Source organism: Pelobates fuscus, chromosome 3 (assembly GCF_036172605.1).
Source record: "Pelobates fuscus isolate aPelFus1 chromosome 3, aPelFus1.pri, whole genome shotgun sequence".
In the NCBI taxonomy this organism is placed as follows: domain Eukaryota; kingdom Metazoa; phylum Chordata; class Amphibia; order Anura; family Pelobatidae; genus Pelobates; species Pelobates fuscus.
Genome location: NC_086319.1, coordinates 282,254,330 through 282,278,196, shown reverse-complemented (window position 1 = coordinate 282,278,196; position 23,867 = coordinate 282,254,330). Strand labels below are relative to the sequence as shown.

Sequence of the window (23,867 nt, the reverse complement as noted above, 5' to 3'; positions counted from 1 at the left end):
ACCGGCTGAATGCGCGCGCAGCTCTTGCCGCGCGTGCGCATTCAGCCGACGGGGAGGAGAAGAGGAGGATCGGAGGAGGAGAGCTCTCCGCCCACCGCTGGAAAAAGGTCAGTTTTAACCCTTTTCCCCTTTCCAGAGCCGGGCGGGAGTGGGACCCTGAGGGTGGGGGCACCCTCAGGGCACTCTAGTGCCAGGAAAACGAGTGTGTTTTCCTGGCACTAGAGTGTTCCTTTAAGTAAATAAATTATTCAATATAAAAACAGTGACATCAAAGGTATTTAGTAACATTTTCTGCTAGTACTTGCCGAAGTGGTATTAAGACATCCAGCTGTTTATAGGTTTATATAGCACATAACTAGAGCAAGACATACATAATGTTCTTCTTTTGGATTATTTCACTTATGCCCTTATTTGTGTTTAAAGCTTCCTTAATCCTTTCTACTAAGTACCTTTTTTGTTTTAAAAATTGGAATAGCCTGCATATAAATGTGCAATATGCAACCACAATTTTTATCATATACAGTATATGCAAGAACAACAAATAAATTGGTTAAGTACCCTGCTTATAAGTATTTGTAAAATGCCTAATGCCATCATTCATATTAAAGTTAATAAAAATGTCTGCATCATGCCGATATACAATTACTATAGTTTCATAGCGTGGCCACATTTTAGATTTCCCGAGATTTTTGTTGGCCTTAGCAGTGCATGTTCTGTTCTGTCAGTATAAAGTGGTAGTTTCGTTAAAGAGCTCTATAGAAGTAGTGATTGGCATGCATGCATGCAATAAACTGTTGCTCTCATTTTCAGATCATTATGGCTATCCTTGTTTCCTGGCTGCTTTGCTTTATCTTTACGGTGACTGATGTTTTCCCACCGGACAGCACCAAATATGGGTATTATGCACGGACTGATGCCAGACAAGGGGTATTGACTGTGGCCCCGTGGTTTAAGGTGCCTTACCCATGTAAGTATTTTTTATGCTCTCTGCCTTTTGGTTGTTAGAAAAGATAAATGAGTGTATTCGTAAAACAATGCACATATATCTGTAGTTCAGGGATAATCGAATAAGAATGTGCTAATTACACATACCCAAAAGCCATACACCATTAGATAGATTTCATTTAATTATAAACTAGCCATTGAAGTTGTTGGGGCTTAAACATAGTGTGGCTGTTTTTCTATGATTTTGTCACATCTAAACACTCAGAACATCCCACTAAAATTTTCTGTTCTATAGCTTCATTTAAATCCTCACTAAAGCCATTGGGATGCACATAACCTTATGCTGACTGGGTAGCACATCCTTGAGATGTTATTAAAAACTAGTAAAGAGGTATAGCGTATACTAGGTGGCCTCAGCCTCTTAATCTGTATATTTTGGCACAACCTCTTACTTGATAGTCCTATGTCTTAATACTCTGTTAAGGCAACACAAAAAAAAGTTCACCCGTGTCAAATCCGCAGGCAGATTTAATGGAACAAAAAAAGAGCAGCAATGTTTCGACCTACTTCAAGGTCTTTTTCAAGCCAGCTAGCTTTGAGTGCCAGGTGAACTTTTTTTGTCTTGCCTTAACGTGATGGGATTGCTGGTCCTGCTCCGGAGCACAGGTGGCTGCTGGGATTGAGTGTGGTTCCTATAATCACTTTTTTAATACTCTGTTAGTCTTGGATCACAGAGAGGATTGGTTTTGTTTTGGAATATTGGTCCTGGAGATACATGATGAAGTCTGTACTTCTTGTTTATAATAACAAGCACTGTTCTAAAATGAATTGCATTGGTGGAACATTATGATCTGTTTCCCATTCTGCATAAAGCAATCCACTAAAAAATAAAATAAAAATTACAAATCCACATGTTTAATCATGATATAGGAGCTGGAGTGAATCCTCTTGATTTAATGAAAATTCACTAGTCTGAAGATATTCCTATATTAGAAAAAGAGATTGGAAGCAAGGGAATGCACTCTTATAGGGGTTAACCCTTTGGAGACTACAATAGTAGCAGAAAAAGGAGAAAGAGAGGGTGAGTGCCCCTTAAGTATAAAATATAGCTTTTAATAATATGGTTACAAAATAGTATGCTAGCTATAAGTGTAAGAAAGAAAAATAACTATCTATAGTCACTAGAGTGACACTATATATAAAGAATAATAATAATAAAGGTACACAATCCAAAGGGAACGCTACCTCACACTAGTATAGACTACAAGCTAAGTAAAAAATGAGGTCTAAATAAGGAGGTCCTGTTCAAAAGTTTTCAGGATCCTTCTCCTAGTTATATGCAAAAACCATAAGGTTTTTACAATAAAGTTGTTAGATGATAAAGCTGTACAAATATATAAGGTGAGTAGAGTCCCAAAGGAACAAAAGAGCTACGTACAGTGATGATTAAATCAATAAGCCATGCATAAATAACACAGAGATATCTACATCTAATACATATGTTGCAGTAAAATGCCAAAAATAAACAATTGGTTACACCTAATAATGTATAATATTCATTGTCCCTGTGTATAAATATAAGCATGGAATGCGTATGTAGCTAGAACAGACACTGATATGTCTGCACAATCAAATATCCACACTTACAGTGCTTATTGAGTCAAAAAGAAGCACTGGAGTATGTAGTGCAAGAAAAAGATGTGACTGCACTAATTAAAAATGAACTCCTACTGTAGAACCGGGGAGTAATGCCTGATTAAATAAGGTATATGGTCCAGATAAACCCCCACTATTGTAGCCGGAGTTGGGCTCGAGATACCAAGGTTAGTGCAAAAATAAGTTTTGGTCTTTAGCACCAACCAATACTGTTATTATCTAAGGATCACTAGGGTATCTCGAGCCCAACCCCGGGTACAATAGTGGGGGTTTATCTGGACCATATACCGTATTTAATCAGGCATTACTCCCCGGTTCTACAGTAGGAGTTCATTTTTAATTAGTGCAGTCACATCTTTTTCTTGCACTACATACTCCAGTGCTTCTTTTTGACTCAATAAGCACTGTAAGTGTGGATATTTGATTGTGCAGACATATCAGTGTCTGTTCTAGCTACATACGCATTCCATGCTTATATTTATACACAGGGACAATGAATATTATACATTATTAGGTGTAACCAATTGTTTATTTTTGGCATTTTACTGCAACATATGTATTAGATGTAGATATCTCTGTGTTATTTATGCATGGCTTATTGATTTAATCATCACTGTACGTAGCTCTTGTGTTCCTTTGGGACTCTACTCACCTTATATATTCGTACAGCTTTATCATCTAACAACTTTATTGTAAAAACCTTATGGTTTTTGCATATAACTAGGAGAAGGATCCTGAAAACTTTTGAACAGGACCTCCTTATTTAGACCTCATTTTTACTTAGCTTGTAGTCTATACTAGTGTGAGGTAGCGTTCCCTTTGGATTGTGTACCTTTATTATTATTCTTTATATATAGTGTCACTCTAGTGACTATAGATAGTTATTTTTCTTTCTTACACTTATAGCTAGCATACTATTTTTTAACCATATTATTAAAAGCTATATTTTATACTTAAGGGGCACTATTCCTGTATTAGGTACATTTCCCAGCTTATTGAGAGCAACACAATGAGAAGACCTTGTATTACATTTTTTGCTGAAGCAGACACCAATCCTTATAGCACTTCTTACTCACTAACATTACTAACCATAAAGAGCCACTAAACAAGTGGTATTCAAAAACCAGACCTCCATTTGTAAGTGAACTTCAGCCACCGTAAACTTTTGCCATCCAGAGACACCACGTCAAATGCCTTGCAAAGGTATATGGGAGGTAATATTCTCTGACACTGGGTGGCTGATCCTTGAATACCCCTGCACTAAACTTTAACTTTAGCTTCTATTGCAGAAGAAAGTTATTTTTTAGAATGCTCTTGGCATTTTTAAGCCACACGCTGCTTATTCCAGCTAGAGATGAAAATCTAGTGAACATTTGAAGGCAATCTTAACTATATCTATAATGATTTTAAGTGAGAACATAAGTTTAAGTCGCTGTGGCCAGCTTGTCCTGTCAGTTGGCAACTACAACTTCTCATAAGTGAGCTGTTCAGTACAAGTTATTTCTTGTTTTGGTTTTATTTCTCTCTTTATTAAAAAAAAAAAAAAAAAAAAATTCCAAGCGCATTTAAAAAATAATAATAATATTTTTTTTCTTATACAATAGAAGCTAAAATTAAATTTTTTTAATCCAACAAAATTCAATCTGTGGTTATATTTTGTTTGATTTTTCCCTGCACATGAAATGTAGCATGTTGTCCTTCACGTACCCAAAGCCTGCCACGTGGCAGCACAGCAGTGGGGTTAATGAATGTGCTTCCTTTAGGTAGCACTCTGTGTACACTGCTCTGACATTCACCTGTGTGTTTTATTTACATATATATTTTTAACCTCTTTCATACTGGAGGGAACAGCGGCACATTGAATGGCAGTGCTTTGCTGCTTCCTCTGGCAGAGAAGGGTCTTTGCTGGAAAAAAAAAAAAAGAGAATTTGCAGACTCGTTCTTTTAGAAATCATCTTGTACTTTTCCCATTGCAGCGTTTAATATCCCCCATTCGTGGCTCGGGATTTTCACGCAGCCCTTTCCCTCCATTAGAGCAGTGTACACAGGGATTTACGTTTCTTGTGTTTACGAACTGTGGTATCAGGACGCATCATTCTAGGAAAAGGATTCTTGGGTAAATCAAGGTAACATTGTGCATTCCCTCCATTATTGTTTAATGTTCTCCTGGTCACCCAGGGAGATCTGTTTATATAAAAGCACAGTCTAACTTGTTCATGAAGTGGGGAAAAAAATAAATACTTTAGTCACTAAACAGCTCAGATTTTTTTTTTTCTTGTAATAATCATGTTTTTATTTTCATTGGGATAAAACAGTCTATTTTATACTTATTTTGTTTTGAAGTTGTGCATTGGGTTCTATGCTGTTACTAGTGCTTATGATAGTAAAACACACCATCTTGGGGGTAATACAAAGAAAATCTAAAGGATTTATTTACTAAACTGTGAGTCTTTTGAAATAACAGCTACTTGACCAAGATTAAGAGAGGAAAATGCAGTAAAATGAGCTTGTATTTAGTGAGCTCCGCGCAAACCGTAAATACTGTCTACAAATGAGATTTCTGATACTAATATCAAGATATACATCATTACCGGAAAAAATAACCTAATATATAGCAGCAACTCTCTGCTGTCATATGCCTGTTTATGAACCCATAACAAGAATCTTTGCTGTCCGTATCCACTTTGCTTTAGTTTTACCTGTTCTATATGTATGAGACCAGCATTGTCCATGCTATAAATATGTATGCTTCATATTGCTAGTGAACTCCTCTTGAGTTTTTACTTTGCAAGTTTTAGGAAGATGTTTACTTGTTAACTCACAAGAACTCACCATTTAGTGAATAAGCATCTCAATCAAACAATGTCTGTTGTCTATTTAATGTTAAAGATACTTGAAGTGCAGTTTTTATACCCCTTCTTCAGCAATGTTTTAAAGCTGTGGAGTTGGGATAGATGTAAGGGATTTGCTTTTATATACAGTCAGCTCTTCCCCAGGAAGATGGGGATAATGTACTCCCCAACTCTCTGTTAAATGGCTTGTCTTATAAAAAAAGAGTTTACAGTGGTTTCAAGCTTTGGTAGGTTGGTGTATAAAAGCTTACACTGTCGGCATAAGTATTCATTCTCTAAGGCTTCTCTAATATTCATTGTTGTGCAATCTGGCATTTAAATGAATTTTGATGCATTTGACATTTTTAGAGTACCATTCACAATATTATTTTGTATACATAATTTACGTTAAATAGCTTTCATTGATCTGCTGACAATTTGGTCGTTAAATATTTGTCTCACCAAGGAAACTGAAAGCTCTTTATGAAAACAATAGATTATGGTTAACAAGTCAAATGATGTAAGACGTTAGCAAGTATTTATATTTACCCCCCAAGCAGTTATTGCTTGAAGTCCCTTTTGCAGCAATTGCATGGCGATATAACTGAACAGCTTTGCATATTTGGATCTTGATTCTTGGATCTTTGTAAGAACATTATGAAAGATGTAGTCCACAACATCTGGAGTGCTAAACATTGCCTACCTATAGACTAGACCAGGCATAGGCAACCTTCGGCACTCCAGATGTATTGGACTACACCTTCCATGATGCTTTGCCAGCATTATGGATGTAAGAGCATTATGGAGGATGTGGTCCACAACATCTGGAGTGCTAAACGTTGCCTATCCCTGGACTAGACCATTATGGGATTTATGGAGTCTTCTGTTTTTCCCGCTTTCATGTAACTCTTACATCTCTACTACCTATGCAAATTGGAGATTCAGTCCCTGGCACTTTTATTGTTTAATCAGTTAGAGCTAAAAAAAAAAAAGGTAAAACCAATATGATTGGCAATAAGACTGTCTGTCTGTTCCCCAGCAATAAGCTACATGTGTCTCGCCTTGGTTAATTACGTAGGTATTCATATTGTAGTCAACATCATGTAAATTAATCTTTTTCCAGGTTATGTTGCCTATGGATATTTACTTTGATTACAGCTGTATCTCTACAAACATAATCCCCTTTGAGATTGGCAGCTTGGTTGCATGGAAGACTAAAGCCCTAAATACTGGTCACTAAGTTTTGGTGGACAACCTTCTCTTAGTAGGGTTGGCTATGCCGTACATTTTTAATTTACTAACAAGTGTATATCACTGCTCATGAGGATGTTTGCTATTTGATTAGAAGCTCTTCAACAAACTCTGGGACTGTGCACAGCGTAATTATGTGTAAGTCGATTTGTAGAATGTTTTTCTTCCTCTATTTTTCTGGTAATGGACGGCTTGGGTGTAGACCAGTGCCAAAAAAAACTATAATTAAATGTATTCTGATTCCAGGTTTCTCACAAAATGAATGTGGTAAGCCAAAAGGGAATGAATACTTATAAATGTACCAAGGGGACATATTTGGCAATACATTATATTTATACTCATAGAGTGGTTAGCCACGATAATTAATTATTCATAAGATATTTGTGGATGATTAAAAAGTAGTCCGTAGTGCTTGAAATGTCTTTTACAGAATTTTCAAGAACAAAACGATTATTCCCCTTAGACCTCTGTATTTCATGTATATAACCCTTTGTGCTCCTGTGTACACAAGCAAGAAGCCAATACGATCACATAATATCACAATCCTTAAATTCCTTGTTCATTATCCTATGAGTGAATCAGTAACTGGTTTTCAGATGTCACTGCCAATAGTTTAACTTTCTATTGACTGTTGGCTTTGCTAGTTAAGGCTATGTTCACATGGGCAGTTTTGTTTTCATAAAAATTACACTTTAGAAAAAATGCATCACCCATAAAATACAATCATCTAAAAAATATGCTGTACCCTGCAGGCAGCCATCCACCCAGCCTTCACGGTTTCCAGATCAGTAAGAGGTATTTTCATTATGAGCGGTTTTTGCTTATGCAGAACCTCTTTTCCAGCAGCTGTATAGTGTGGTATTTTTTGATTATATAAATAAAAGGGCTGTTATTTAATTCCATCATGTGAAGGACCTTGACTGCAGGGAGGGTATAGGAGAAGTACCCTGTCAAAATACCTTATGTGCATTATGCTGTAATTTTACAGTATTTTGGTTTTGTTGCAAAATAAAAGTAATTTTTTTTTTATTGTATTTTTTTTTTTTTTTTTTAGCAATTTTGAATTGATTTCTCCTGAAGAACCAGTTTCTCCAGAGCTTTACATTTCAAATTTTTGCCTCTGTGGACATATCTAGTTTTATTTATAAACCACTGATATTTTAGCCAGATTTAGAAGGTTGCATGTATTCAACTAAATCCAATATTCTGCTACAGAAGAGAAAAAAAAGTCATAGCCATGTATTTGTACTCATGAGATCTGTTTTATGATGCAGGGAGCTGGAACCCTTTGTATATAATTGATAAAATGTTCTTGATGATGTGATTGCCATATTTTGTTTTCTCTTCATCAAGAAAACTAATCTGCTTGCTTCTTTTGATGCTAAACTCTATTTGTTTTTGGTTTCCTGCCCCCTCACAGTTCAGTGGGGTCTTCCCACTGTGTCCGCAGCTGGTGTCATCGGAATGCTGAGCGCTGTGGTAGCAAGTATCATTGAATCTATAGGGGATTACTATGCCTGCGCGAGACTCTCTTGTGCACCCCCACCTCCTATCCATGCTATCAACAGGTAAGTCTGTATTTGATTATCTTAAAATAGCTGTTTCTGGATAATAGTCCACTCTTCTACCTTGCATCTACATCCTCCTCACTAGCCAGCCATTTATGGTAAATTCATCTGCTAACCTCCAAAGTCATCCATTCAATGCAACAGTGTTCACTCCCATTTAGCTACAACCATCCATGTTCACCTATTTCTTATGTCCAAACTTTCATGCCCTTCTTCTGCCATATTCCCAAACTACTACTGTCCCAATCCAACATGTCATGCAGCCATTCACCCCCCAATGTATTCTGCAGCCATGATGCTCATTCCCCAGAGTCAAGTTTGTCTCCTATCCCAGCCATCCCTTTTTCCACAATCTGCAAAGTTCTGCCATCACAAAATATATTCTAAATACGTGCTTGATTTTCCATTTACAAGTCCTTAGGTGAAGCAGAATGGTGCTTGGGCTGTGGAGGCAACACAGAGTAGAAGGCGTATAAATTGTCTAAATGTCCCTCGTGTCTCTGGTAGTGACGTGGGTGACAAAAGGGAAGTGGAAAGAAATGACACTTTTTGTTTTGCTGCATGTTGGAACCCTTATCTACTAAAGTCCTAAGAGCAAATCATCATGTAATGGAGGCATAAGAAGTAACTTGGAAGGGTTGAGGGGATAATAATTTGTTATATTCAGTGTCGTGCTTATACTATTGGAGAAGGTTCAAGGGTGGCCATGTTTGTATTGAGTTTTAGTGGTCTTTTGGCTTCCATCAGCTTTACCCAATGTAGACCTTGTGCAAACCCCAGATAAATTCACAGCAGCTAAAATGCTGTCGACATTGATAGTCTTCCACAAAATACATGTAATGCAGTGTGTTCTCTGTTCTTAATGTGACAGGGGGATCTTCATTGAAGGCCTGTCCTGTGTCCTAGATGGAGTGTTTGGTACTGGGAATGGATCAACTTCATCCAGTCCTAACATTGGAGTGTTGGGTATAACCAAGGTAAGGTCTCCTCCTATGGAATTTGCAGGATTATCGGTGTTACCCAGGAAAATTGAACTGTTTATTTGAGATATTGTAAAATGGGGTAATTTAGTGACAACAATAACTCCAGGCTTTGTAGGGAGTAGTAATTCTTCACAGTGGAAGCTTGATGCTTTCACTTCTTAAGGTTTCATTCACTAAACAGTGAGTTAAGGTGCGTTGAGAACTGTTTAGGCATTGCTCTGTACCTTTTCTTTCTTGCGATTTTACCAGCTTGTTCTCTACATTTAATAGATTGTACAGTTGAAATAATTTGAAACGGCAAATTGCTCTAGAGATCAGATAGCGCCATCTGGTGACATATGTTTGAAATAACATGGTGAACAAAATGTGCACTAAACAGCCACTTGTAAGAAATTTAACATTTGGAAAATTTTGGCTAAGCATTTTTAATCTTACAATGAAATTTAAGTGACAAACTCCACTATGATTTGAATCAATTCTAAGCTACAGTCCCAAACATTGTCTACATAGCAAAAGGGGATGAATCAGCAGTGCATAACAAAAGCATTTCTCTCTATTTACAAGAATTGGATAAGGGTGGGAGATGTCTGCTGCTGGTGCAAGTTGAGGGATGGAATGGAAGGAATTATTACAAAGAAAGGATATGAGAGTTTACATCTCCCTGTAACATTAAAACAACACTTTTAAGGTTCCAAAAGAACTTAATCTAAATTAAGTTATGGTGGCAGGAGGTCCCTGGAGGCACTCTTTATTTCAATTGGTTAAATCACTCTCAAATGGTTCAAACCCTATGTTGCCCCCAGTGGCAATGTCCACTCCACCCCTGGCAGGGGCACAGCTCATTGGCTGAGGGCGGTCAGCTGACGCTGTGAGCCAATCAGTGACTCCCCATTTACTAAACTAGCTTGGAGAGAATCGTACCTTTCTCAAGCCAGTTTAGTGCATGGGGAGACACCTGCCCACCGGCACTCTTCTCTTCCTGAATCTGACAATTCAAAAGCCAGATGCCGCCGCGGAAGGAGTGGATATCGACGCTGGAGATAGCTTTGGTGTTAAACCGTTGGAGAACAGTTTAGCCCATTGAGGTAAGAGTGCCTCTGCGTGCTTCCTGGCACCATAACAACTTCATTTAGATGAAGTTGTGTTGGTGCCTGGAGTGTGCTTTAATACGAAGATCGGGTTTATAGTTACATTGCATAATGTCTGCACTTTAACCTCGTGTGACATATCATGATTCCCTTTTATTCCAGAAGTTTGGTCCTTAAGGGGTTAAAACAATGTGTGTCTTGCCTGTTAATACGACTGAGCTCTTTGCTGTTTGTCTCAGTGCCCAGGTGGCAACTGGAACTGTATAACACGGTAAATAGATAATTATTTAACCCCTTAAGGACCGCTGACGGTTCAGGACCGTCAGCGGTAAAACGTGCGTTTGGACCGCTGACGGTCCTGAACCGTCATAACGGTCTTGGGCAACTTACCTGATCGCCGTCGGTCCCACGGCGGCGATCAGCTTTCCTCCCGGTCCAGGGGGACTGCCTGTCTGCCCGGGCAGTCCCCCCTCGGCAGATCAGGACCCCACGGCCATGTGATCACTCGATCACATGACCGCAATAGGGGTCCATGTGTCTGCCTGCAGGGGGACTGTCTGTGCTGACAGGCAGTCTCCCTGCAAGTGAAAAATCAGAAAATAAAGTAAAAAAAAACAAAACAATCAGTGTAAAAAAAAATCTAATATGTATGTGTATATATATATATATATATATATATATATATATATATATATATATATATATATATGTATTATACCTATATATAATATATGTATATGTATATGTATCATATATATAATGTCATAGTAAGTGTATTTTTATATTTATATATACGTATATTAATATAAAAATACACTTATATTTAAATTACACACGAATATATACAATATATATAATAACTATATATATGGTATATATATATTATTATAAAATACAAATAATATGTTAATAAAAATAATTTTTAATAATTAAAAAAAATTATATATATGCAATTTTATTCTAACAGTATTTTGATATCGATATATATATATATATTTATATCAAAATACACTTAGAATGTAATGATATATATATCTATGTATAAATAAATAAATAAAATAATACGAAATATACATACAGGGAGTGCAGAATTATTAGGCAAATGAGTATTTTGACCACATCATCCTCTATGCATGTTGTCTTACTCCAAGCTGTATAGGCTTGAAAGCCTACTACCAATTAAGCATATTAGGTGATGTGCATCTCTGTAATGAGAAGGGGTGTGGTCTAATGACATCAACACCCTATATCAGGTGTGCATAATTATTAGGCAACTTCATTTCCTTTGGCAAAATGGGTCAAAAGAAGGACTTAACAGGCTCAGAAAAGTCAAAAATAGTGAGATATCTTGCAGAGGGATGCAGCACTCTTAAAATTGCAAAGCTTCTGAAGCGTGATCATCGAACAATCAAGCGTTTCATTCAAAATAGTCAACAGGGTCGCAAGACGCGTGGGGAGAAACCAAGGCGCAAAATAACTGCCCATGAACTGAGAAAAGTCAAGCGTGCAGCTGCCAAGATGCCACTTGCCACCAGTTTGGCCATATTTCAGAGCTGCAACATCACTGGAGTGCCCAAAAGCACAAAGTGTGCAATACTCAGAGACATGGCCAAGGTAAGAAAGGCTGAAAGACGACCACCACTGAACAAGACACACAAGCTGAAACGTCAAGACTGGGCCAATAAATATCTCAAGACTGATTTTTCGAAGGTTTTATGGACTGATGAAATGAGAGTGAGTCTTGATGGGCCAGATGGATGGATTGGTAAAGGGCAGAGAGCTCCAGTCCGACTCAGACACCAGCAAGGTGGAGGTGGAGTACTGGTTTGGGCTGGTATCATCAAAGATGAGCTTGTGGGGCCTTTTCGGGTTGAGGATGGAGTCAAGTTTCTGGAAGACACCTTCTTCAAGCAGTGGTACAGGAAGAAGTCTGCATCCTTCAAGAAAAACATGATTTTCATGCAGGACAATGCTCCATCACACGCGTCCAAGTACTCCACAGCGTGGCTGGCAAGAAAGGGTATAAAAGAAGAAAATCTAATGACATGGCCTCCTTGTTCACCTGATCTGAACCCCATTGAGAACCTGTGGTCCATCATCAAATGCGAGATTTACAAGGAGGGAAAACAGTACACCTCTCTGAACAGTGTCTGGGAGACTGTGGTTGCTGCTGCACGCAATGTTGATGGTGAACAGATCAAAACACTGACAGAAACCATGGATGGCAGGCTTTTGAGTGTCCTTGCAAAGAAAGGTGGCTATATTGGTCACTGATTTGTTTTTTTATGTTTTTGAATGTCAGAAATGTATATTTGTGAATGTTGAGATGTTATATTGGTTTCACTGGTAAAAATAAATAATTGAAATGGGTATATATTTGTTTTTTGTTAAGTTGCCTAATAATTATGCACAGTAATAGTCACCTGCACACACAGATATCCCCCTAAAATAGCTATAACTAAAAACAAACTAAAAGCTACTTCCAAAAATATTCAGCTTTGATATTAATGAGTTTTTTGGGTTCATTGAGAACATGGTTGTTGTTCAATAATAAAATGAATCCTCAAAAATACAACTTGCCTAATAATTCTGCACTCCCTGTATGTCCACATACATAATTACATAAATAATTTCATAAATATACACGTAGACGTCAAATATATAAATATGTATATATATTAAAATTATACGTGCATATTTATGTACCGTATATACTCGAATATAAGCCGAGGCCCCTAATTTTACCCCAAAAAACTGGGAAAACGTATTGACTCGAGTATAAGACTAGGGTGGGAAATGCAGCAGCTACTGGCAAATTTCTAAATAAAATTAGATCCTAAAAAAATTATATTAATTGAATATTTATTTACAGTGTGTGTATATAATGAATGCAGTGTGTGTGTGTATGAGTGCAGTGTGTATGAGTGTAGTGCGCGTATGAGTGTAGTGCGCGTATGAGTGTAGTGCGCGTATGAGTGTAGTGCGCGTATGAGTGCAGTGCGCGTATGAGTGCAGTGCGCGTATGAGTGCAGTGCGCGTATGAGTGCAGTGCGCGTATGAGTGCAGTGCGCGTATGAGTGCAGTGCGTGTGCAGTGTGTGTGTGTATGAGTGCAGTGTGTGTGCGTATATATTAATTGAATATTTATTTCCAGTGTGTGTATATAATGAGTGCAGTGCGTGTGAGTGCAGTGTGTGTGTGTGATGCAGTGTGTGTTTGTGTATGTGTTGGTGGGGGTGGGCATTTTATATATTATTAATTATTATTTTTTTTATATTATTATTTTTTTTATTATTATTTATTATTTAATTATTATTAATTTTTTTTTTTAATTATCTTTTTTTTTTCGCCCCCCCTCCCTGCTTGCTAGCTGGCCAGGGAGGGGGGCTCCATCCCTGGTGGTCCAGTGTCATTGGTAGTTCAGTGGGGGATGAGGGGTGCTGGCAGAGCTGTACTTACCTTTCCTACAGCTCCTGTCAGCTCTCTCCTCCTCCGCGCGGTCTGTGCAGCTCCCTCTGTCAGCTCCCAGTGTAAGTCTCGCGAGAGCCGCGGCTCTCGCGAGACTTACACTGGGAGCTGACCGAGGTGCTGAACGGACGGCGCGGAGGAGGAGAGAGCTGACAGGAGCTGCAGGAAAGGGAAGTACAGCTCTGCCAGCACCCCTCTCCCCCCAGTCTGTATTATGGCAATGTAAATTGCCATAATACAGACTCTGACTCGAGTAGAAGCCGAGTTGGGGTTTTTCAGCACAAAAAATGTGCTGAAAAACTCGGCTTATACTCGAGTATATACGGTAATATTTTTACCTAATTAAGTAATTTTAACGATTGCAATTCGAGGGACCTGCCTGCCAACCCAGGCCGAAAGTCCAGATAATTTAATTTGCTAGCACTGTGTTTAACCCTGTAACTTTCTATGACACCCTAAATCCTGTACATGGGGGTACTGTTTTACTCGGGAGACTTCGCTGAACACAAATATTAGTGTTTCAAAACAGTAAAACATATCACAGCGATGATATTGTCAGTGAAAGTGAAGTTTTTTGCATTTTTCACACACAAACAGCTCTTTCACTGAGGATATTATTGCTGTGATATATTTTACTGTTCTGATACACTAATATTTGTGTTCAGCGAAGTCTCCTGAGTATAACAGTACCCCACATGTAGACGTTTTATAGTGTTTGTGAAAGTTACAGGGTCAAATATAAGGCTTGATTTTACCTTTTTTTTTTTTTTTATTGAAATTTGTCAGATTGGTTATGTTGCCTTTGAGAGCGTATGGTAGCCAAGGAATGAGAATTAGCCCCATGATGGCATACCATTTGCAAAAGAAGACAACCCAAGGTATTGCAAATGGGGTATGTTCAGCCTTTTTTAGTAGCCACCTAGTCACAAACACTGGCCAAAGTTAGCGTTTTTTGCATTTTTAACACACAAACAAATATAAATGCTAACTTTGGCCAGTGTTTGTGACTAGGTGGCTACTAAAAAAGACTGGACATACCCCATTTTGAATACCCTGGGTTGTCTACTTTAAAAAAATATGTACATGTTAGGTGTGTTTCGGGCATTTATGACAGATAACGGTGTTACAATGTCACTATTGATACATTTAAAATATATATATATATATATATTGAAACAGCAATTTCCTACTTGTATTTATAGGCCTATAACTTGCAAATAAAAGCAATAAAGCATGTAAACACTGGGTGTTTTTAAACTCGGGACAAAATTTTGAATCTATTTAGCAGTTTTTTTCATTAGCTTTTGTAGATAAGTAAAAGATTTTTCAAGTAAAAGTCCAAAAACATGTTTTTTTTTTAACATTTTTCACCATTTTTTTTAAAAAAATTTTAATACAATATATGACATAATACAAATAATGGTATGTAAAGAAAGCCCTTCTCGTCATGAAAAAAACAATATATAACTTGTATGGGAACCGTAAATGCGAGAGCGGAAAATTACAGCTAAACACAAACACCACAAAAGTGTTAAAACTGCTCTGGTCCTTAACGTACAAACATCGCAAAAACAGGCCGGTCCTTAAGGGGTTAACAAAGATGTACCAGTTCATAAAAATGGGACCCAATAAAAATAAATTAGACACTTGTTTTGCTACAAGTTGCAAGACCAGGTCATTTGGAAAAGATTGTGATTAAAATAGATGGTAACAAATGTTTTGCCCGGAGTGAAGGAGTAGCTATCATGCATTAAATAATGACTTTTAATGAGTTCTAGTGGGGAATGCATAATCCTATCCTAGCATAATCCCCAAATAATTAAACTTTTTTTTTTTTTTTTTTTATTCCCACACCTTGTGATTAGCTCTTTTAGTAGTTTTGAAGGGGGACACAATACAAGAGAAAGCAGAGCAGAGGTAGTCAGAATGATTTCCAGCTATTTTTTGAACAACAATTACCAGTATCCATGCTAGTCTTAAAGGGACTTTCTGTGCACCATGACCACTACAGTTTATTGTGGTAGTAATAAAATTAATCTCTGAGTGCCTGCCCTTTGAATTTCCAATTTGACAAGTAATGGTGTGCATGATAGTGGTTATTATATTTCAAGGCATGATTTTACAAACCACAAGCCATCATTGGTGATATGCTGTGTTAACAGATTTTTCACTGCTGTGGGGTGGAGGAAATGTCTGTTTTTTTTTTTAAAACTGCGGCTAATCCCCATTCACATTTTTTTATTACTGTCTTTACTTGTAGGTTGCCAGTCGTAGAGTCATCCAGTATGGTGCGGCATTCATGTTACTACTTGGAATGATTGGGAAGTTCAGTGCACTGTTTGCTTCTCTGCCCGATCCAGTTCTCGGTGCCCTATTTTGTACTTTGTTTGGTAAGCTTGTACTAATACAGAAACATTATGGTGTCACATGGAATGATCTTGCTTGACTATATTCCCCTGCTAACTCAATAATCAGCCCACCACTAATCTAAAAGGTAACGTGACTGCAATATGAGCCGTCAAAATGGTCCAATTATAGGCTTCTGTGTTAGTAGTCTTCAGTTGGATTGCACACAGCTCCTATGACATCAGAGGCATGGAAGATCAGCATTGCTATTTTTAGAATAGATTAGCATACAGCAGCAATTAATCTCCTGATTTGAACACGTGTGTGTGTGTGCGTGCGCGCTATTGTTTTGGGTATATTCTTATAGTATGTCCAAACTAGATTTAATATTAGGAAACATTAAAATATTCAAAGCTTTTAAATAAGTTTTCACTCTCTCCCCCCCCCCCCCCCACATACTGTTTTGCCTCAATTATTCCAAATTGACTATTATGGCCTAGAATTTGTTACAGTATGGTCTCTCCCTGAAAATTCCTTGTGTGTGCTGCTCAGCCTGATTTGGGCCTTGTTTTTCATTTTTACCCCTTTATGTGTCTATTTCTTTACTATCAAAATCTACTGGGTGTAGTGACCTCTAGCGAACATTCATGGGCATTACATTTTTATATATATTTTATTTTACTTGTTTTGCTATCTGAAAAGCACAGTCATTTGTGATATGAATGAGATCTGTGATCATGACTAATTATCCCTAATTGACTAGTAAGGGGAATACTGTCAGGGTATTTATATCGGCAGACATTTTGTGCTATGATAGAAATTAAAATGTATATTGTCAGTCACTCTGAACAGAGCAGACTCCATTTTGTTATTTTCAAGTTAACAAAAGACACAAGATTTCTATCCTTTCTGTAAAACTAACCACTTTGCCAGAAGCTAAGGAATGCTTAGTATATACAAACCAAATTGATAAGAAATGAGAACGGGGGATGGACAGACTGTCTAAATGCTAATGGAATGTAATTAATTCTAAACCCAGACATTTGTGACAGAGAAGATTAAATAATTTAATTTTACTTTCAATATTGTATAATGTCCCATTGTAATTTAAGGGTCATACTTAGTTTTAACTGTCATATTTGAAATTATATCAGAATTTGCCAGACACATAGTCTGAAGAAAGCCAAAGAAACTCTTTGAACTGACAGAAAACTTAAATTATAAATAACCATAAAGATAAGCTAAATGACGTCAAAATAGCCACCAGGAAAAGTTAACTCTTTCCTGGATAGGTATGTTTAGTGGGACGAGACTGCCCTCTATAGACCAAATACCTAAATTGCTATCTGGAAGGTAACCACACCTCCAGTTTTCTATTGGTCTATCACCTAGTGAATTTTCCCTTTAAAAAGTTAAGACAAAGGGAAGAGAGAAGGTATGCAAAGGAAGCAAAGAAGCAAAGAGGTGAGCAGTCGGGGGCAATGCAGAGAAATCCATGACAGATATCCACTCCAGGGCACTCAGAATTTCTTACACACCAATCACACATCCATTCAGTTCCTGAGACTACCTACTAATCTGATGAAAATATCTACTCAACTGGTAATTATACTGATTTAATTGAATCTAAATTAATTAAAATTTTCTAATAGCATGATATATGACTGGATAAATCACGATCAGATTTCGATATTTAGAAATCTTAGTTACTAAAGAATATATAATTAAGCATTTCATTCTGCAGATGAAAAGGAATAATGATATATATTAATGTGACATATCACATGTTAGCATATCGTGATATTTATCCAAGTGTATTGATTTACCCTAAAATAAGATAAAATATCTGTTTAGGCAAGTTAAAATTCTGCTTATAGAACATGGTAGATTACTCTTATTGGATGGTTCCAGGAAATGACTAATGAACTGGTATAAATTTTACTTTATTTAAAATCATATGAGAATAGGTCTTAATTACCTAGGAGGTCTAACCAGCATTGAAAGGGTTATTCTAACTGTCAGTTAAAGTTTTATGGTCGTAAGCTGCAAGCTCTGTGTCTGTGTGTAAGTTTCACTTTCGATTCTCTGTGAAGTACTATCATAAATCATTGTCAACCAGTGAAATGTATTGCCATTTGTATTGCATACTCATGTTATACTGAATATTAATTGATTATTATCACGCATGTTACATATTATTATTATTTAATTTGTCACAATAAATTGTATCTATTTTTATAACAAATTGTGATTTTATTTAAATGGAATACATTTCACTTACACGATAACGATCTTTGGGATCTGAGAATTGAAATAGTGGGCAATTCTCAACTGTTTACTATTATTATCCCATAAATATCCCCACAATACAGAAAAGGAAATATTAGACATTATACTTTTCCCTGTGTGAACTATTTCTATGGATTTGTATATCCAGTACTCTAGATTCATTAACTATGTTAGGAGATTTTCTTGTTATTTTTTTATAAGCTTATATTTAAATTGATGGTGGTGGATGCTTTTTTTTTTTTTTTTTTTATAAATTATATTAATTTAAGGTTATATTTTTAAGTAATTGGTGTCTTTCCACATTTTCTGCATTTTGGTATTTCTGATTGATCAGCTGAAACCCCTTGGTTGTGTGGACAACCCTGTAAACGTCTAGGGACTCTACCACAGTTTGTAGTGCTCATGTTTGAATATGTCCGTGCCAAGTAGCGGAGCCAGGGTGAGTGTAGTGCAGACCCTGTACTATCAAAGGTTTGATGTTTGCCTGGAAAAGTTTGTTCCTTTCTAGTGACTGACTATTAATCTGTTTCTAGGCATGATCACCGCTGTGGGTCTCTCCAATCTTCAGTTTGTTGATCTGAACTCTTCTCGGAACCTTTTCGTCTTGGGCTTCTCCATTTTCTTTGGTCTTATGCTTCCAAGTTATTTAAAGGAGAATCCTCTAGTTACAGGTAAGCACCCAGGGTAGTATTTGCCAATGCTGCAACTAAGGTATTTGGCATTTAGGCTTTCTATTTTTCCAAATTCTCACCTATTAATTACATTGTTGCATCATCTACTTTTTCTCCCCGTGTGAAACATTTTAATGTCAGAATTCAGTGGACCTGCATGCAGACCCCAGATATCACATCTCTTGCATATTTTGGCCTTGTAAAATTTTGATTTCTCTCTTTTAGGCATTGCAGAGATCGATCAAGTGTTAAATGTGCTTTTGACAACAGCAATGTTTGTTGGAGGGTGTGTTGCTTTCATTTTGGATAACACTATTCCAGGTGAGCCAAGGGGGACCTATACATGTTACCTAGAGAGAAACCCTAAAACCTGCTTTTGCAGTGTAATACACATTGGTTGCTGATCATACTACTTAACTGAATGGTAGTGTTCTGCAATAAGCTATACAATGTATCAGGAGATACTCAAAGTAACACAATATATACTACTTGCATATGTGTTTAAACTTACACTTCCTCAATTGCACAGTGTGTTTAATTTAGAATGGCTTATCTTGTGCTCTGTCAATACCGTGCTAGAGCCTACAGTAGCGTTATGTGTGATTAAGGTTCAATTTACAGATCAGGAGAAAATAACTTATAAAGTAAACACACTGTACTGCAAGATCTGACTGAAAATAAAAAAAAATTCTTATATGGAGGCTGTGTGAGCCACAGCCAGGGGAGGACTGCTAAAACTGAAACAAAAGTGTTCTAACTTCTAAACTATAGAGAATTAGAGTTAGACTACAGTGGCATGATATAAACACCAAAACTGCTTCATTAAGCTAAACTTGTTTTGATACCTAGAGTATGTCTTTAAAATAAATAAAATCACAAATAGTGCTATGTGTCAGTTATTGATTGTTTACTGACCGTGCCATTCGTGTTAAGGAGAAAGCATAGCTTCCGTTTGTCCTGTACACAAGCGATTTTTACAAAAATCACTGCAGATATAAATAACAGGTTCAATGCAAGTATACAAGAAACAAATAGATACTTATGGTGCTTGGAGATTTTCTTTAATAATTTAAAGTCTGTGCCGGTGGAATGGAACATCCATAAAAGTTCTTTAATTGACTTTTACAGAATTTTAATGCTGTTATCAAGTTAAATTTTTTTCTGTACTAATCCATTGTTGCAAAAATTCTTGCCATTATTAGGGACACCTGAGGAACGGGGCATTCGTAAATGGAAACGTGGGCTGAGCAAAGGAGGCTCTGCCATAGAAGGAATGGAGTCCTATGACTTGCCGTTTGTGATGAACTTTCTCCGAAGATACAAATTTTTTAGCTACCTTCCCATCAGCCCCACATTTGCTGGATATCAGTGGAAATCTTTCCGAAGGGGTAGTAAGACCCGGAGAGCAGAAATAGAAACTGAACCTACCGTATAGCCCTGGCCTTCCGTCCCCCACTACCATTCATAACTTATCTTATCGTACAGTTACCAGTCGTTACAATTTCTTGCCGAGTTTACCAAGCCTTGAACCAGACGAGTTTTTAGCGTTTTTGTCTCTGTATTTGAATAGAGCATTTCTAGGGCTGAGACCCAGGGTGCATTATGGGCTTTAAATCCCTTATACCAATTTAATATTGTGCCATATATGCAGTGATTCAATCTTTGTTTGTTTTTTTAAATAATCTTGCTCTATTTTCCCAAAAACTCTTCTCTGTACAATTTTTTACAAACATTTGGCCCTCTTTCTCTTTAATCTGTTTGTGCTTTGCTCTGCATGGCAGACCTTTTTGGTATATAAATGGTTAATTCAACACTGGCTGGTTAAACGGGTATTGGTGCCAATGAGTTAGGCACACTTTGGTTGTTCCCCTCTGTCTCAGCTCGAGAATATATGTATTTTTTTTTTATTTTTTTTGTCACCTATTCTTACCAATGCTCTCTTGAAGTAATGGGCCACCATTCTTTAAAACAATACTTTATCCCTGTATTCCATCGAGTTTTTAGTTTAAAAAAACTGGATGCAATCGGTTTTCTCATGAGAGTTTTATGGCCAGTAGATGTACTTTGTCATCCTGGTTTGCACCTTAACCATCAGCCATACATACAGATGATTCATGATGTGTATATAGATTTAGTTGATGGGATATCTAATATCTACCAAGTCTTTGCACATGGCTCATAAAAAGTCAATTTTTACTGCACTGAACTGTGTTTAGGCTTGTGCTAATTTATTTTTCCCCATATTACCCTTTTATAACTTATCTTAATATTTCTGAATGTATTGTATGGTTAATTGTGGGTTTTCCATGCATTGATTCTGCTACCGTAAGCAATAGTTTTAGTATAATTATCCACATAGGTCACAGTAAAAAAGAAATATATTTAATGACACAATTCTACATTTCAAAATGCATGATCAGTTATGAATTTGATAACTTATTAGGCCATCTAACGAATAACTGTGAACAACGTTACGCAACTCAGGACAAGATGCTGGGGAACCTACCGAGTTACCAGTGTGGCTATTTTATTCTGATGTTTCCTTGCCAGATCACCACAAATCACTGTATATTGAATGAAACCTATATACCCATATTTTAAAGACCCACTTTTTTTTTCCTTCTCTTCATGAGTCATTACTTAAAACCTGTTAAGAAAAACATCCAATCCACTTAATCAGGAATCCATCAGATGCAGTGAAGACTTAACTTGTGAGCTGTGTGCAAAGCGGGAAGCAGAGCCCATGTTGGTTTTTTGGTATTGCCAATAACTTAGCACGGTTGACAATTTTCAGAGGTGCAGGCCCCTCTGACATTGCTGTTAAAGCTGTGATGATTCCATGAGTGAGAATGATGTAGAAAAATGCTTTATGTACTTATATATATATTTTTGTCACAGTGATACTTTGGGTTTACACATTTCTCAGTATTTTCATAGATGTTTTACATAGCATTCATCAACTCCTCTGTTCTGTAATCCAAGCAGCAGGCGTTGAGGGAGAAACCTAATAATCTCATGACAGTGTCATGTGACTAATTCTCCTGTGTACGTATGTATATAGAAATAAAATTATACATATGTTTGAGTAGTCTGCGTGTATACATTTAACTAATCCTGTAATGTTCCTTTTGTGGAAAGCCTTAAGTAGGCAAAAAATCCTCACTCTTTGAGGCAAATTGCCTTGTAAGGTTCTCTCATATCCTGTTGTAAAGGCACTTATTTATATTGAGGGTGAATATTCTAGTATAAATATTTTCTGTGGCCTCGGAATCTAATTCTCAATAGGCAGAAGACTTTGTTCATTGGTGTCTCGTTGCCACATAAATGATAACATTGTATGAAACGGTAAGCAAGCAACTTTAAATATGTCAGCCAGAATTACCAAGCATGAAAAGAACACTCCAACTCATTGTAACCAAAAATTGTCTCCCACTCTATTTTGGTACAAAAGTTGGCCGGTTGACGAGTTGGTTGTCGGTTAACAGAATAAATGTCACTGTTTCTTGGGAAAGTGATGCAAATTTTTAATTCTAGCTGTAAGGAATGCATACACAATGTGTTGCCATTTTCTTTCTCTTCCTTGTAGTTTTGTAGGTTTAATCAGTAAATTAGATCTTTTTAGCCTATTCTATTTTATTCTACAACGATGTTTACCACTTGGACCCATTCATTAGACTTGGACTTAATTTAATATTCCAATCTGTTTGCCCATCCATTGCTTTGTACAAGCCTGCACATTATTTGTCTGCTGGCATTTTTCACCACTGACTTCTGCTATGCCTTAATATACTTCTAAGATTATGACTTCCTCCAAATTTATGCAATTAAAGGAATAGTTATGTGCATTAACACTCACCTGTGAAGGTTGCAGAAAAGGATTTGTAGGTGTCTTTGCAGTTTCAAGTGAGGCTTGTCGTTTCAAGATTGAGACATTGACCAAATGGAGAAAATGTATAGACTCTGAGCGATTCTATTCACTTGGACCATATTTTCCAAATGGGTTCCCTTTATTCATGTTTTCACTATCTCACCCTTTAGAACGTCTTAATTTTTTTTTGATAGATCCCCACCCTTCCAAATCACTTTTTCCATTCTGAAATGTTACTTTTTAATATCCCTTTTAGATAGTGATACATGTCAACATTCCTTACAGCTAGAATTGACATGATTTATGTAATGCTTTGCGGTCTGAGGAATAATGCAACCTGACCATATATAATTACAATGACATACGCACAATTTGGTCCGTGTGGCAGCCTTTTTCAAGACTCAAATTGTACTGCATACAGTGTATAATTTTGTATCTGTTACCTCCCACCTGCCAAGATCGCTGTATTTTGTAGTCTGTTTTCGTACCCTAGAAATATAAAGGGGTATGTTCACTAAGCCATGAATCAACAGCCAATTTGCAAAATGTAAGCCAAAATGTAAAACTATCCTAAGCTCCGCTGCTAGAGCCTAAATGTTGCAAATTGGTTTACAGTAACTGTTTAGTGAACAAACCCAAAAAGTGTAGAACTCTTAAGACAGTATTACATGTAGAGAGACACTGTGTATATAAAGCTCCGTATTCCGTCAAAACAGCGGTTTCTACCTTCATTCGCTCAAATCCATAGCATTTGCGAAGAGAGATGCTGTAAAGTGTTTTGTTACATCATTACAGCCTTCCTGATTTGTGGTGTTTACTGATAATGTGATGTCTGGGCATGGCTACAATGTTAATAACACCACAGTGTCCAGCCTTTTCCATTATGTGTCTAGTGGACGCATTG

General features: G+C 37.0%; 1 protein-coding gene across 2 annotated transcripts in view; it reads left to right on the top strand.

Moving 5' to 3' along the window:
* The window catches only part of SLC23A2 (solute carrier family 23 member 2), a 156,992-nt gene extending 133,857 nt beyond the window's left edge, over nt 1–23,135 (top strand). For both annotated transcript variants that reach the window (XM_063448633.1, XM_063448634.1), the window contains 7 exons: nt 811–967; nt 8,104–8,251; nt 9,123–9,228; nt 16,050–16,179; nt 18,958–19,095; nt 19,321–19,416; nt 20,298–23,135. In XM_063448633.1, coding sequence (XP_063304703.1) covers nt 811–967; nt 8,104–8,251; nt 9,123–9,228; nt 16,050–16,179; nt 18,958–19,095; nt 19,321–19,416; nt 20,298–20,530 — 1,008 coding nt within the window. In that variant the 3' untranslated portion in view covers nt 20,531–23,135. The remainder of the gene's footprint in view (nt 1–810; nt 968–8,103; nt 8,252–9,122; nt 9,229–16,049; nt 16,180–18,957; nt 19,096–19,320; nt 19,417–20,297) is intronic.
* Nucleotides 23,136–23,867: the final 732 nt, after the last annotated feature.